Source organism: Crotalus tigris, unplaced genomic scaffold, assembly GCF_016545835.1.
Source record: "Crotalus tigris isolate CLP2741 ecotype Arizona unplaced genomic scaffold, ASM1654583v1 scf7180000017614.5298720, whole genome shotgun sequence".
NCBI lineage: Eukaryota > Metazoa > Chordata > Lepidosauria > Squamata > Viperidae > Crotalus > Crotalus tigris.
Window position 1 is genome coordinate 392,052 of NW_024096513.1, and position 14,629 is coordinate 406,680.

At 39.1% G+C, this 14,629-nt stretch overlaps 1 gene segment (V, D, J or C); it reads left to right on the forward strand.

Moving 5' to 3' along the window:
• Window positions 1–11,524: 11,524 nt before the first annotated feature.
• On the forward strand, window positions 11,525–12,103 carry LOC120300501. The segment is given in 2 exon segments: window positions 11,525–11,617; window positions 11,703–12,103. Coding segments are annotated over 2 exon segments (438 nt in total).
• The last annotated feature ends 2,526 nt before the right edge of the window (window positions 12,104–14,629 follow it).

Genomic DNA, 14,629 nt, shown 5'->3' on the forward strand with positions numbered 1-14,629 from the left:
TAACTGTGCAGCTTCTGCCATGGAGCACCACAGGACTGGATTCACTGATGTTCTTAAATATGGGTAGCCAGATGTTATCCTACCTGATTCAAAGACTTAATCGGGAATTGAATTCATGGTCCTTCATTTCTTAGATGACTATACAGTGCATTATTTGAACAACTTTCCAGGCCCTGGTACTCATTAGTCTCAGAAAGAGGATACAATGACAGAATCTTTGAAAGAAACATAACCTGAACACAACCTGAATAGCAGATCTCTACCAAAGAATGGAATGAATGTATTGTTGAAATCCACACCAGAAAATATGCATGTAGTCTCCAACTTATGACCACACTCGAGCCCCAAATTTATGTTTTTAATTAAACATTTATTAAGTGAGTTTTTGCCCCATTTTATGTCTTTTCTTGCCACAGTGTTTCTTGCAGATGTTAAGTTAGGAACACAGTTTTTAAGTGAATCTGGATTCCCCCATTGACTTTGCTTGTTAGAAGGTCACAGAAGTTGATCATGTGACCTCAAGGCATAAATATGAGTCAGTTGCCAAGTGCCTGAATTTTGGTCATGTGACTCCGGGGATCCTGTGATGGTGTGAAAAACGGTCATAAGTCATTTTTTCAGGTGCATTGTAACTTTGAACTGTCACTAAATGAACTGTTGTAAATAGAAGACTATTTATAATGTAACTCACTGAACACAATCATGAATTTCTCTTTTTTCCCAGGAACCAAGTTCTTTCACATTTTAAAGAGAAGTTCATGATTGTTTTCAGTGAGTTAATAGTAGCTGAATTCCCTATTTGATAAACTATACCCCTATAATAATAAGGAAACCAAGATATCTTTCAGGTCAAGGAAAGGAAGGAAAAACCACTAAGGAAAAACAATCCCAACTATTGTATTCCAACTGCTATATTGTATTAAGGATGGGAAAAGATTTCTTATGTAACCATAGGCTTCATGGAGATTCCAGAGTAGTCAATCAAACAGAATAGAGCTGGAAGGAACCTCAGAGGTCTTCTAGTCCAACCCCCTGCTCAGGCAGGAGACCCTATTCCATTTCAGATAAGTGGTTGTCTAATCTCTTCTTTAAAACCTCCAGTGATGGAGCACCCACTACTTCTGGTGGCCAGCTGTTCCACTGGTTAATTTTCCTCACTGTTAAGAAGTTTCTCCTTAATTCCAGGTTGCTTCTCTCCTTGATTAGTTTCCATCCATTGTTTCTTGTGCTGCCCTCTGATGTTTTGGAAAATAAGTTTTATGGCAACCTCTCAAATACTGGAAGAATGCTATCATGTCCCTCTTAGTCCTTCTTTTCTCTAGACTAGCCAAACCTAAATCCTGCAATCATTCTTCATATGTTTTAGTCTCCAAGCCTTTAATTATCTTAGTTGTTCTTCTTTGCACTTTTGACAAACTCTCAACATCTTTTTTGTAAGGTAGTGACCAAAACTGAACGCAGTATTCCAGGTGTGGCCTTAGTATCCATTGGTGAATTTTAAAGTTCTTTTCATTTTTTCTCTGTGTATAGAAATTCAGTTTAAATGTATTCACACCAAATTTATAGCTTTAATTTTTCAGAAAATTGAAATGAAACTAAAGCGTAATCATGAATCTTTCCACTGCAGAATCAATAGGCATTAAAGTACCAAAACTCTGAGGCAGAATATTAGAAATATGCACACTGTTTTATCCACATCATTAAAGTCCCATTTTCTTCACTAACCTTACACAAAACTGTCTATCTGAAAATTTGCTTAAATACCTTTGGAACTATCATTCTTTTTATCATTGTGTCACTTTGAGGAGCTGTGGTGGCACAGTGATTAGAATGCAATATCAAGCTAACTCTGCATTCCACTGCCAGGAGTTCAATTCTGATTGGCTCAGGGTTGATTCAGCCTTCCAAGATTGGTAAAATAAAGACCCAGATTGTTGGGGGCAATAGACTGACTCTGTAAACCACTTAGAGAGGGCTGTAAAGCACTATGAAGTGGTACATAAGTCTAAGTGCTATCGCTATTCTGGACCTTAAGCTGGAAATCTTGAGAGAAATGTTAACTACAGAAAGGGGTCCATAAATTCATAATATCAGAAGTAAGCAAATTGGATGAAGCCTTTCACACCCTTAGAAAGACAACTCTGCAGAGAGAGGCAAGAAATTAGCTTCAAGAGACTCTCCCAGTTTTGCATCTTTCTTATCTTCTTACTCAGTTTGTTTACTGGTCTCAAGCTAGTCTGTTGAGTTTTCCAAAAGGCTCTCCTTTTCCAGGATAGAATAGAATAGAATAGAATAGAATAGAATAGAATAGAATAGAATAGAATAGAATAGAATAGAATAGAATAGAATAGAATAATAAATTATAGAATAGATTAGAATAGAATAGAATAGAATAGAATAGAATAGAATAGAATAGAATAGAATAGAATAGAATAGAATTAGAAGGGACCTTGGAGGTCTTCTAGTCCAACCCTCTGCTCAGGCAGGAGAAACCTATACCATTTCAGACAAATGGTTCTCCAGCCTCTTCTTAACAACTTCCAATGTTGGATCATTCACAACTTCTGGAGGCAAGATGTTCCACTGATTAATTGTTCTAACTGTCAGGAATTTTTTTCTTAGTTCTACAGTAGGTTGCTTCTCTCCTTGATTAATGATTTACAGGTAGTCTTCAACTAACAACCACAACTGAGACCAGCTTTCCCTTGTTAAGCAAGGCAGTCTTAACTGAATCATACCTTATTTTGTAACTTTTTTACCATGGTTATTAAGTGAATCACTGCAGCTGTTGAGCAATTAATGCGGCAATCAAATGAATCCAGCTTCCCCCATTGACTTTGCCTCATTCTTGAGCTTAACCTGGAAACTTTGTGACAAATTTTAAATCCAGAAGGTGGTCCACAAATTTATAATAAGAGAAATATGCAAATTGGCTGAAACCTTTCACACCCTTGAAAGCAGCTCTTTCAAATGCAGCTCCGAAGAAGAAGTCAACAACCTAGTTTCACATATTTGAATCCCAACACTGGGTATTATTACTAACTGATTTTCACAATCAGCTTCATGGTCAACTTCCTGAAGTTATTTTTTTATGATTGTCTTCTATATCTGAAGAGTTTATCCTGTATTTTACCAGTTATATTCAAGCCCAATGCACAGGTTGTAGAAGGAAAGCTCTCAGTCTTGAAGAACAATAGGAGAAAATAATATTGTCTGGGAGTGCAGAAAGATGTTTCTTCTTTCTAGAAGTAGTAAGATATGGGATTCTTTGATTCTTCAAAACGATCATATTAGTAGTCCAGACACTGATTTATGCAAAACCAGAATCACTTTCATTTCCCATTTAAATTCTCAAAGCTTCTCGTGAACACATGAACTTTGCCTATAGACCAGCCAAAGTTTCTTCAAGATTTAGCTGGTGCTTCTACTATGTCATCTTTCTTTGTATTACTCATTGTGGTGGGCACCTTCTCATGTATGTTGGGTTTAAAATTTCAGTACTAACATTTGGTGATAAGAGTTCCCATCCCACCTTTTCACTTCTATTTATTCTTTCCAACCAGGTGGTTTTGCACAGATAGGTCTTACTCAGTCAGGCCAAGTGATGAAAACACCTGGAGAAACCGTATCATTGACGTATGTGGCCACTGTTTTGATATTAACCGCTATTTTATGGACTGGATTAGGCAGGAACCTGGAAAAGGACTGGAATGGCTTGTTAGCTATCACACCCCTGCACATAATTTTTATTCTCCTGACATTAAAGGGAGATTTGCAGCCTCAAAAAGTGGCTCCAATTTCTACCTGAAAATGGATCATTTAAAGGAAAATGATACAGCCACTTATTATTGTACAAGGAACACAGTGAAACAGATCAAGCAAAAAAATCTTGACAGTGTCAAATTTTGAAAAAAAAAAAACGACTCTAAAGGGGGCAGTAAATACCTGTTGGATGAACTAGGAAAACATTTCAAGACAAATCAGATGAGTCAAGCGAAGAAAGCGTATTTTTAGAGATAAACAGCTGTTGTTCTTTCATCCGTGTCCATATCATTACAGGCCTGTCAGGTTCTTCCTGTTGATTTATGACAATGAATGAAAATAGTTCCTCTTTCTAACACATTTTTCCATCTCAGCAAATTTAAGATCTCCATGTTGTCAAGCCTTTCTGTTAAACATCTTTAAAAATCCCAAAGAAATCAGGTGAAGATATAAATGATTCAATCCTATCAAGATCACACGAAGTATTTATAAAGCCTTAGTAAGACCACACCTGGAATACTGCATCCCATTTTGGTCAACTCAATATAGATTTAGATATAGATTCTGGAAAGAGTGCAGAGAAGAGCAACAAGGATGGTTAAGGAGGCTAAAACATGAAGAATGGTTGAAGAACAGTTGCAGAAATTCGGTATGTCTAGTCCAGTGAAACAAAGGACTAAGGGAGACATGATAGCAGTGTTCCAATAAATAAGGGCCTACCACAAAAAAGAGGGGGTCACTCTATTTCCAAAGCACTGAAGGCAGGACAAGAAGCAATGAATGGAAACTAATCAAGGAGAGAAGCAACCTAGAACTAAGAAGAAATTTTGTAATGGTGAGAACAATCAATCTGTGAAATGACTTGCCTTCAGAAGTTGACAAGGTGTCCCATTGCTGGTAGCTTTTAAGAAGAAACCAGACAGGCATTTATCTGAAATGTTACAGGGTCTCCTGCTTGAGTAGGGGTTTGTACTAGATGACCCGCAAGGCCCCTTTTAACTCTGTTATTATTCTATGTTATTCTATCTGATTCTTGACAATTCTATGGACCATCTCTCTCCACATTTTCTGATCTTGTATGGCTTCTCTTAGTTGTTTTATGCTCTGACTGCTTCAGCTTTGGTGGTCTTAAACCATTGTACTTTTTGGTGACCTTGTTTCCTTTACTGCTGATCAATCGAAGCATAACTGCCTTTTCCAGCAAATTCAATTGCATGGCCTGTTCAAAACAAGCAAGGTGGAATTTTGTGATTTTGCCTTCCAGTGATGCATCTGATTTTACACGGTGCAGTACTTCCTTGTCAACTTTGCTGTCCAAGAAATATGCACCACGGCAACACCATAGCTGGAATGAGTTGATTTTCCTCCTATCTAGTTTTTCATGGTCCAATAGGTCCCATAGGTAGTCATCAGAAATGCTTGCTGGCTAATCTGCATTTAGTTGCCAAGCTGATGGTCTTGCTTTTCCATACTCATGCCTATCAATGCTGTGTGACCCAGTGTGATTCAATACTTTATTTCTAAACTGTATTTACTGCTTTAGACAAACCACAATCCTAGTGAAGAAAAAGAGAAGGAAGAAGAAGAAGAAGAAGGAGAAGGAGAAGAAGAAGAAGAAGAAGAAGAAGAAGAAGAAGAAGAAGAAGAAGAAGAAGAAGAAGAAGAAGAAGAAGAAGAAGAAGAAGAAGAAGAAGAAGAAGAAGAAGAAGAAGGAAGAAGAAGAAGAAGAAGAAGAAGAAGAAGAAGAAGAAGAAGAAGAAGAAGAAGAAGAAGAAGAAGAAGAAGAAGAAGAAGATGATGATAAACTTTGGACAGTTTCTTCTCTTTTTTGTTAAAGGTATTTATTTAAGGGTCTTCCAGAAGAGATATGTGTTAATGTTAAGTTTTCATGTAATAAACTTTTTATGTTTTCATTATAGGAGGGCCATCTGCAGTACAATTGGTGGAGTCTGGAGGGGATGTGAGACAGCCTGGAGAGTCCCTCCATCTCTCCTGCCAAGCCTCTGGATTCACCTTCAGTGACCATTGGATGAATAATAACAGATGAAGCAAACTCCTCGAAAAAGCTTGGAATGGATTTTGTATATAGGTATCTCCTGTCTCTCCAATTTACTACTCGGATAAAGTCAAGAGACACTTCACCATCTCCAGAGATGATTCTTGCAGCCACCTTCATCTGCAAATGAACAGCCTGAAACCAGAGGATTCAGCACTTTGTTACTGTGGGAGAGTCACAGTGAGAAGAAGTGACTATGAAACCAAGCAAAAACATTTTTTTTCTTCTAATAAACTCTCTTATCAGGCCTCCTCTGTAGAGTTTTCAGTGGATTAGCTCTCAAAGAAAAGTGACAGGAAATCTTCATCTCCTACAACTGAAGCTAATAAGGTCTGCTCAGCAGAGACCAATGTTTCAGATAATAGTAATAATAATAATCCCCCAGTGAGGCACTACCTTGACATGGTTGTGGGGCTTGTGTACTCTGAGGAAGATGAGAGCTATGCCAGAGGTTCAACCATACTGGACAGGTCTCATCAGAGGAGTCAGACAAAGAGTGTCTCTCCCATAAAAAATATGATGAGACGTAAATTGCAGAATGCCATACCGGCTTGGACGTCGCCCGGGTTAACAAGGTCCGCACTAGATATTGGAGTTCCTGGATATCTGGTGAAAAATGGGTTACAGGACTCAGGACTGTTGGCTGAGCAACCAGGGCCAGCAGCTGCAGACCTACTGGAAGAAAAGATGTTTACCCGTCACAGATACACAGTGATTGAAAACAAAGAAATAATGATCTGTTACTACAGATCAAGTCCAACAAGAAGAGGATAACACAATTGGCATTGACAAATTCGCTATTAGTCAATTGCAAAAGGCGGCCTTATTAGGAACTGCTTCCATCCTGCGACGATATCTGTAATACCATCAAACATCCACATCTGCCTATCCCAGGTCCTGGGTAAGGACTCGATAGCTAGACAAAATGCCAAATCCAGTCTGAACATCTGGCTGACTGTGTGATGATCGATAATAATAATAATAGGGACTAATTCTGGCTGCACAATACCAAGCCTTAAGGACAAATGCATACAAAGTCAAAATTGAGAAGACAGCAACAGACAGTAAGTGCCGCCTATGCAAAGAATCTGAAGAAACAGTGGACCACCTGGTAAGCTGTTGCAAGAAGATTGCACAGACTGACTACAAGCAGCGGCATGACAAAGTAGCAACAATGGTGCATTGGAAGATCTGCAAAAAATATCATTTGCCTGTAAGCAAAAACTGGTGGGATCATAAAATAGAGAAAGTCCTAGAAAATGATAAAATTAAACTGCTCTGGGACTTCAGAATTCAAACAGACAAGCACCTGCACCATAACACCCCAGACTTAACAATTGTCGATAAGAAAGACAAAAAAGTCTGGATAGTGGACGTGGCAGTGCCTGGAGACAGCAGAATAGAAGAGAAAGAACTGGAGAACATAACAAAATACAAAGACTAGAAATAGAAATAGAAAGACTGTGGCAAAAGAAAGCAAGGGTAGTACCAATAGTCATAGGCTCCTTGGGTGCAATCCCAAAACAACTGGAGCACCACTTGAACACCATTGGCATTGACAAATTCGCTACTAATCAATTGCAAAAGGCGGCCTTACTAGGAACTGCTTCCATCCTGTGACGATATCTGTAATACCATCAAACATTCCCATCTGCCTATCCCAGGACCTGGGTAAGGACTCAATAGGTAGACAAAATGCCAAATCCAGTCTGAACATCTGGCTGACTGTGCGATGATCAATAATAATAATAATAATAATAATAATAATGATGATGATGATGATGGAAGGGACCTTGGAGGTCATCAAGTCCAACCCTCTACTCAGGCAGGTAACCCTATACCATTTTGGGAGAAATTACATATTCATCTTAAGCTGTCTTTTCTTTGGGCCTCTTTGAGCAGTCACTCTGAGACTAGCCTATGAACAATTTTTATTTTGATAGGACAAGTAAATATGTGGCTAAATTCAATATGTGGCTAAAGGAGTGGTGTAAAGGGGAAGGCTTCGGATATATTAGTCACGATGTCAGTAGCTGGTCCAATCAAAAGATGTACAAAAGAGATGGTTTGCATCCATCAAAAAAAGGGACTGAGTTACTCGGCTATAAATTCACAGATTTTCTGGAGGGAAATTTAAACTAAACAGCGGGGACAGGGAGTTAAGTGATACGGAACAACCCTGTCCCCGGCAATTTAAAAACTATAGGGCTATCAGTCCATGTAGCACAGATGTGTGTGTGGACAAGAATACCAACCTTGCTACCAATCACAATGAAGCCTCTAATAGCGAGTGCCATATAAAGTGCACTAACCAAATAGGTGGTAAGACAATAGGGGAACTCAGGCACCACACAGGTTATGTAGAAAGGAAAAACAGGGCCACCCACAAAGGACTCAAATGTTTATACACCAATGCACAAAGTATGAACAGCAAACAGGGTGAACTAGAAATTCAGGTTAATGAGGGCAGATACGATATTGTTGCCAGTTACGGAAACATGGTGGGATGAAACTCACACATGGAACACACAGCTAGAGGGATTTAAATTATTTAAAAGAAACAGACCAAATAAAAGAGGAGGTGGAGTTGCTCTATATATAAGAAATAACTACATCTCCACAGAAATAGAGTACAACAATGATAAAAACTGTCTTGAATGCATTTGGGTCAATATAAAAGGGGGGGAAATGACATTGCCATAGGTGTATACTACAGACCACCCAACCAAACAGAGGAAATAGATGAACTTTTTGCTAGTCAGCTAACTAAGGTATGTAGGAAGCAAATCACAATAGTAATGGGGGACTTTAACTACCCTGACATCAACTGGGAGACAAACTCTACACCAAGTGGAAGATCAAACAGATTCCTGACAAACCTAGCAGACAACTTTGTCTCCCAAAAAGTAGAGAAGGGAACTAGGGGATTAGCATTTGGATCTAATTCTCACTACAGAGATGAAATGATAGAAGGTCGTTGAAGCCATAGGAACCGGAGGAAAGTGATATGCAATATAAGGAATTCACAAGCATTATAGAAGCACAAAAACCAATAGAACACAGTCAAACTAGAGTCGTGGACTTCAAGAGAGCTAATTTCAATAAACTTAGAGAGGGCTTGGGAAGGATTCCATGGATGAGAATCCTCAAGGGGAAAACAACTCAAGAAGCTTGGAAAATTTTGAAAAATGAGATAATAAAAGCACAGTCTAGCACAATACCAACAAAGAGGAAAAATAACAGCTCTCAAAAGAAAACAGCATGGCTGCATAAAGAACTCTCTGACAAATTGAAAGATAAAAAGGACAAGTACAGAAAGTGGAAAGAGGGGAACATAACTAAGTCAGAATATCAGCAAATAGCCCGAGTCTGCAAAGATGAAGTGAAGAAAGCCAAGGCTCAAAATGAACTAAGGCTTGCGACCAAAGTCAAAAATAACAAAAAAAGCTTCTTTCAACATGTAAAAAACAAGAAAAAAGTGAAGGAAATGATTGGTCCATTAGTGGGTGGAAGTGGCAAGAAGGTGACAAGCAACAGGGAGAAAGCAGAACTATTTAACTCATTTTTGCATCTGTCTTTACACAAAGGGAAAAAACAGACCAACCTATCAAAAATAGTGCCATAAAAAACAAAATAGAAACACAAGTTAAGATAGGCAAGAAAATGGTTAGGGAGCACCTGTCCAGCCTAGATGAGTTCAAATCGCCAGGACCAGATGGATTACACCCAGAGTTCTCAAGGAACTGGCAGATGTGATATCGGAGCCACTGAACTATATTTTTCAAAGATCCTGGAACACAGGGGAACTACCAGAGGACTGGAAAAGAGCTGATGTAGTTCCATCCTCAAAAAAGGAAAAAAAATGGATCCAGGAAATTACAGACCTATCAGCCTGACCTCAATACCTGGGAAGATCCTGGAAAAGATAATCAAACAACGAATCAAACGAACACCTAGAGGCAAACAAAGTCATTACTAAAAGCCAACATGGGTTTGTCAAAAATAGATCATGCCAGACAAATCTTATTGCATTCTTTGACCAAGTGACAAAATTAGTGGATCAGAGGAATGCTGTGGACATAATTTACTTGGACTTCAGTAAGGCATTTGATAAAGTAGATCACAACCTACTACTTGACAAGATAGAAAAATGTGGGTAGACAGAACCACCACCAGATGGATCCGTAGCTGGCTGACCGGCCGTACTCAGCGAGTGGTCCTCAATGGAACTGCATCTATATGGAGGGAAGTGTGTAGTGGGGTGCCCCAGGGCTCTGTTCTGGGCCCAGTACTCTTCAACATCTTCATCAACGATTTGGATGAAGGGATAGATGGGGAACTCATCAAATTTGCAGATGACACCAAGCTGGCAGGAATAGCCAACACTCCAGAAGATAGGCTTCAGGTACAGAAGGATCTGGACAGACTTGAACACTGGGCACTAACTAACAAAATGAAATTCAATGGTGAAAAAAGCAAGGTTCTACATTTAGGCAAGAAAAACCAAATGCACAAGTACAGCATAGGTGGCACCATGCTCAATAGTAGTAACTGTGAGAGGGACCTCGGAGTCCTAGTAGACAATCACTTAAATATGAGCCAGCAGTGTGCTGCAGCTGCCAAAAAGGCCAACACAGTGCTAGGCTGCATTAACAGAGGGATAGATCACGTGAAGTATTAATACCACTCTTCAATGCCTTGGTAAGGCCACACTTGGAATACTGCATAAGTTTTGGTCACCACGATAAAAAAAAGATGTTGAGACTCTAGAAGAGTACAGAGAAGAGCAACAAAGATGATTAGGGGACTGGAGGCTAAACATATAAGGAACGTTGCTAGAGAATTGGGTATGTCTTTTAACGAAGAAAGCAAGGGGGGACATGATAGCAGTATTCCAATATCTCAGGGGCTGCCATAAAGAAGAGGGAATTAAGCTATTTTCCAAAGCACCTGAAGGCAGGACAAGAAGCAACGGGTGGAAACTAATCAAGGAGAGAAGCAACCTAGAACTAAGGAGAAACTTCCTGACAGTGAGAACAATTAATCAGTGGAACAGCTTGCCTCCAGAAGCAGTAAATGCTCCAACACTGGAAGTTTTTAAGAAGAGACTGGACAGCCATTTGTCCGAAATGGTGTAGGGTTTTCTGCCCGAGCAGGGGGTTGGACTAGATGACCTCCAAGGTCCCTTCCAACTTTACTATTATTATTATTATTATAAGTAGAAATAGGAAGGACTACACATGCTGCTGTAAGCTCCTCAATGAAAATTTAGGAGACAGAATTTAAATTTAATCAATCAACCAATGCAAACGCGTGTGCATGAGATCAGATTCCATAAAATAATTCATTGCATTAATTTCAGAAAAATGAAATGCGTACAAAATGAGGCAGAGTTTCACCAAATGATTTCTAGAGCATTGGGATGACACAAACAAACTGCAAATATTTCTGACCAATCTTTGTGATTGCAAATTGAAAACAGGGGTTGTTTTAAACTTTCAATTTATCTCTCTAAACAGTCTTACATTAAGCAGCTTTTTCCTTGCATCCTTGTCTGTTTAACAACACAATAAAATAAAGGTTAGAACAATACATATGTTTAGTTATCATGGGTCAACTGCTCTTTTATCCTGTAGCATATGCAAATATGTTGGCAGTTTACTCTACAGCCTTGGCATATAGTTTCTCTGCCCCAGTTAGCATAAGCTGTTGTGCCTCTGATTCTTTTATCACTCTACAGCAGAGCAAAAATAGGGTAAAAAATGATTTGGTTTCTCCTCTGTTTCTCCATTCTCCAAGGTAATTTATGTTTGTTCAGCAGGAATGATGCATGATAACTTTGAATCTTCCTAAAACATTTTTTTACATAAATTATTTGTTCCAGGGGTGCAATTGATCAAATTGGAGGAGTCTGGAGGGGCTGTGAGAAGACCTGGAGAATCGCTCCATCTCTCCTGCCAAGCCTCTGGATTCACCTTCAGCAACTACTACATGGAGTGGGTGAGACAGGCTCCAGGGAAAGGACTGGAATGGGTGGCCCGCATAAGTACAGGATCATCTAGCACTTACTATCCAAATAATGTGAAGGGACGCTTCATCATCTCCAGAGATGATTCCAATAGTCTGTTGTATTTGCAAATGAACAACCTCAAGCCAGAAGACACAGCAATTTATTACTGTGCAAGAGACACAGAGAAAGGAAGTGAATCTGAAGCCAAGCAAAAACTTTTTTCAGTTCCAGGAAATTCTGTGCTCTGCTACATTTCTTGGGTCTTAAAAAGATAACATAAGATAACATAACATAAGCTTAAGAGAGGGCTGTAAAGCATTACGAAGCAGTATATAAGGCCTAAGTGCTAGTGCTATTGGCATTCAGGTTCTATGAATATAACTGTCAGGGGCCTCATTTTGCTATATTGTTTGTAAAACCAGATTCATTTCTATAGCATCCATGATCTTGCCATAAATTATTCTGTTCAATTGGCTATTAACTAGATACTCTGCTTAGTGATTGTAATAAAATAAGGAAGAAAGATCTTGACATCAAAAGTCTGAATACCAGGGTCATAGATTTCAGTGAAAACAAATTATAACTTTATCAGAATTTCCTTCCTTCCTTCCTTCCTTCCTTCCTTCCTTCCTTCCTTCCTTCCTTCCTTCCTTCCTTCCCTCCTTCCATTTGTTTTCTGTTATTCAGTTGAGGCTCCAATAAAATTATGTAGCATTTAGAGAAAAAGCTGCATCTCAGTAATGCATTCTTTTCCATAAGATAGAGAAGACTGCATTACTGGTTACATAAGATAGAGAAGACTCCTGCAAGACCCTTGGCAAGGAGAGAAGGGAAAAAAGAGGCATAAGAAATCTCTTCCCCAAGCCATTCATTCTTATTAATCCTTTGCTCAGTTATTTTCTCATATTTTTAGAGCCCCTCTGTTTTAATGTACCATATATGCCGGTGTATTAGGCGACCTGGCGTATAAGATGACCCCCGTCTTTATAGCCGGACCGCATTCCTAGAACGTCGTCTTATACGCTGGAAAGTACCAGTATTTCCGGCGTATAAGACGACTCGGCGTATAAGACGACCCCCGTCTTTGGCACCGATTTCAGTGCTCGCGGAAGTCGTCTTAGACGCCGGCATTTACGGTACATAATTTTATTATATCCCATCACCCTGCCAACAAAAGTGCGTATAGTCAAGGCTATGGTTTTCCCAGTTGCAATGTATGGCTGTGAAAGTTGGACCATAAGAAAGGCTAAGCACAAAAGAATTCAGGCCTTTGAACTATGGTGCTGGAGAAGACTCCTGCGAGTCACTTGGACTGCAAGGTGTTCAAACTGGTCAGTCCTAGAAGAGATCAACACCGACTGCTCTTTAGAAGGCCACATCCTGAAGCTGAGATTCAAATACTTTGGCCACCTAATGAGAAGGAAGGACTCACTGGAGAAGAACCTGATGCTGGGAAAGATTGAGTGCAATAGAAGAAGGGGACGACGGAGAATGAGATGGCTGGATGGAGTCATTGAAGCAGTAGACATGAGCTTAAATGGACTCCAGAAAATGGTAGAGGACAGGAAGGCCTGGAGGAACATTGTCCATGGGTTCATGATGGGTCGGACATGACTTCACAACTAACAACAACAACAAGATGGAGAAGACCTCCATAGCCACTATGATTTTTTTCTTGGTACTTAGGTATACTTAGGTATACTTCTAATATACTTACAAAGAAAACTAACTGCCAAATGCCAACATTCTGAAGGAGATGAACCTGGCTTCATCAAAGCTATCAGGTAGATTATGATTCTAGAAAGCCACAATGGAGCTGGCAAATGAAAGAAGGACCATATAGTCAAGGACACCATAAAATATAAAAAAAATGGAATTGAAGAATTCTTCATGGAATTGAAGAATGATTTATTTAGCTGTTGAGTACATGTCTAACTCAGGGAATGGGGATAACATTGACAACCATGCTGTAAACAAGCTTGCTTGAAAAGATCAGGAAAGAATAGTAGAGTTAAGTTTTCTATTTTCCCATGCACTTCCTCATATTGGAACCTGGCTTTCTGAACACAAGAAATTAAAAAGAAGTTTTTAGATTTGCTTATTTGCTTCTGAAAGACAGTGAGCACCTGAGAGAGATGTGCAAGTACTATAATTAGAAAGGTTCCACTGGGTATTAGTATTGTGATGCTAACTTAGTGTTATTATTCCCCCCACTCCAGATCTGCTCTGAAATCACCTCTATTCCTTCATGGCCAACAAGCAAGAATAAGATTTCAGAATATGTTCTTGAATGACCCCAACATCTACTCTTCTTTCTTCCTCTCCATCTTCCCCTCTGTCACACATTCCTTCTATTTTACAAGCTGCCACCTGTCTTTTCATGATTTATTATTACTCAATAAACATCTGAAGAACCAATCAAAAATGATTTATAATGATAATGAAATGATACACTTGGTGACAAGAGATAATTACAGGGTTAAAAAATGTATTTTCTTTATCAAACTGGGTGCTTGATGGTTATAAACTCTTCTGTGGATGCCATTTAATGTTACTGGGTTAGGAATAGTTTCTCCATTTTAACTATTAAGAATGTCATCTCTTTATTGTGTAGCTGTGAATCAAATCTGTACAACATATTTAATATTTATGAGCTGATTTTCTAATAATTCTCTTGACATTCATGATGCTGACTTTAGTTAGATTGCAGCCCATGAGCAGAATAACAGAGTTGAAAGGGACCTGGGAGGACTTCTAGTCCAACCTGCTACTCAATCAGGTTGATCACAGGAGAATCTTCA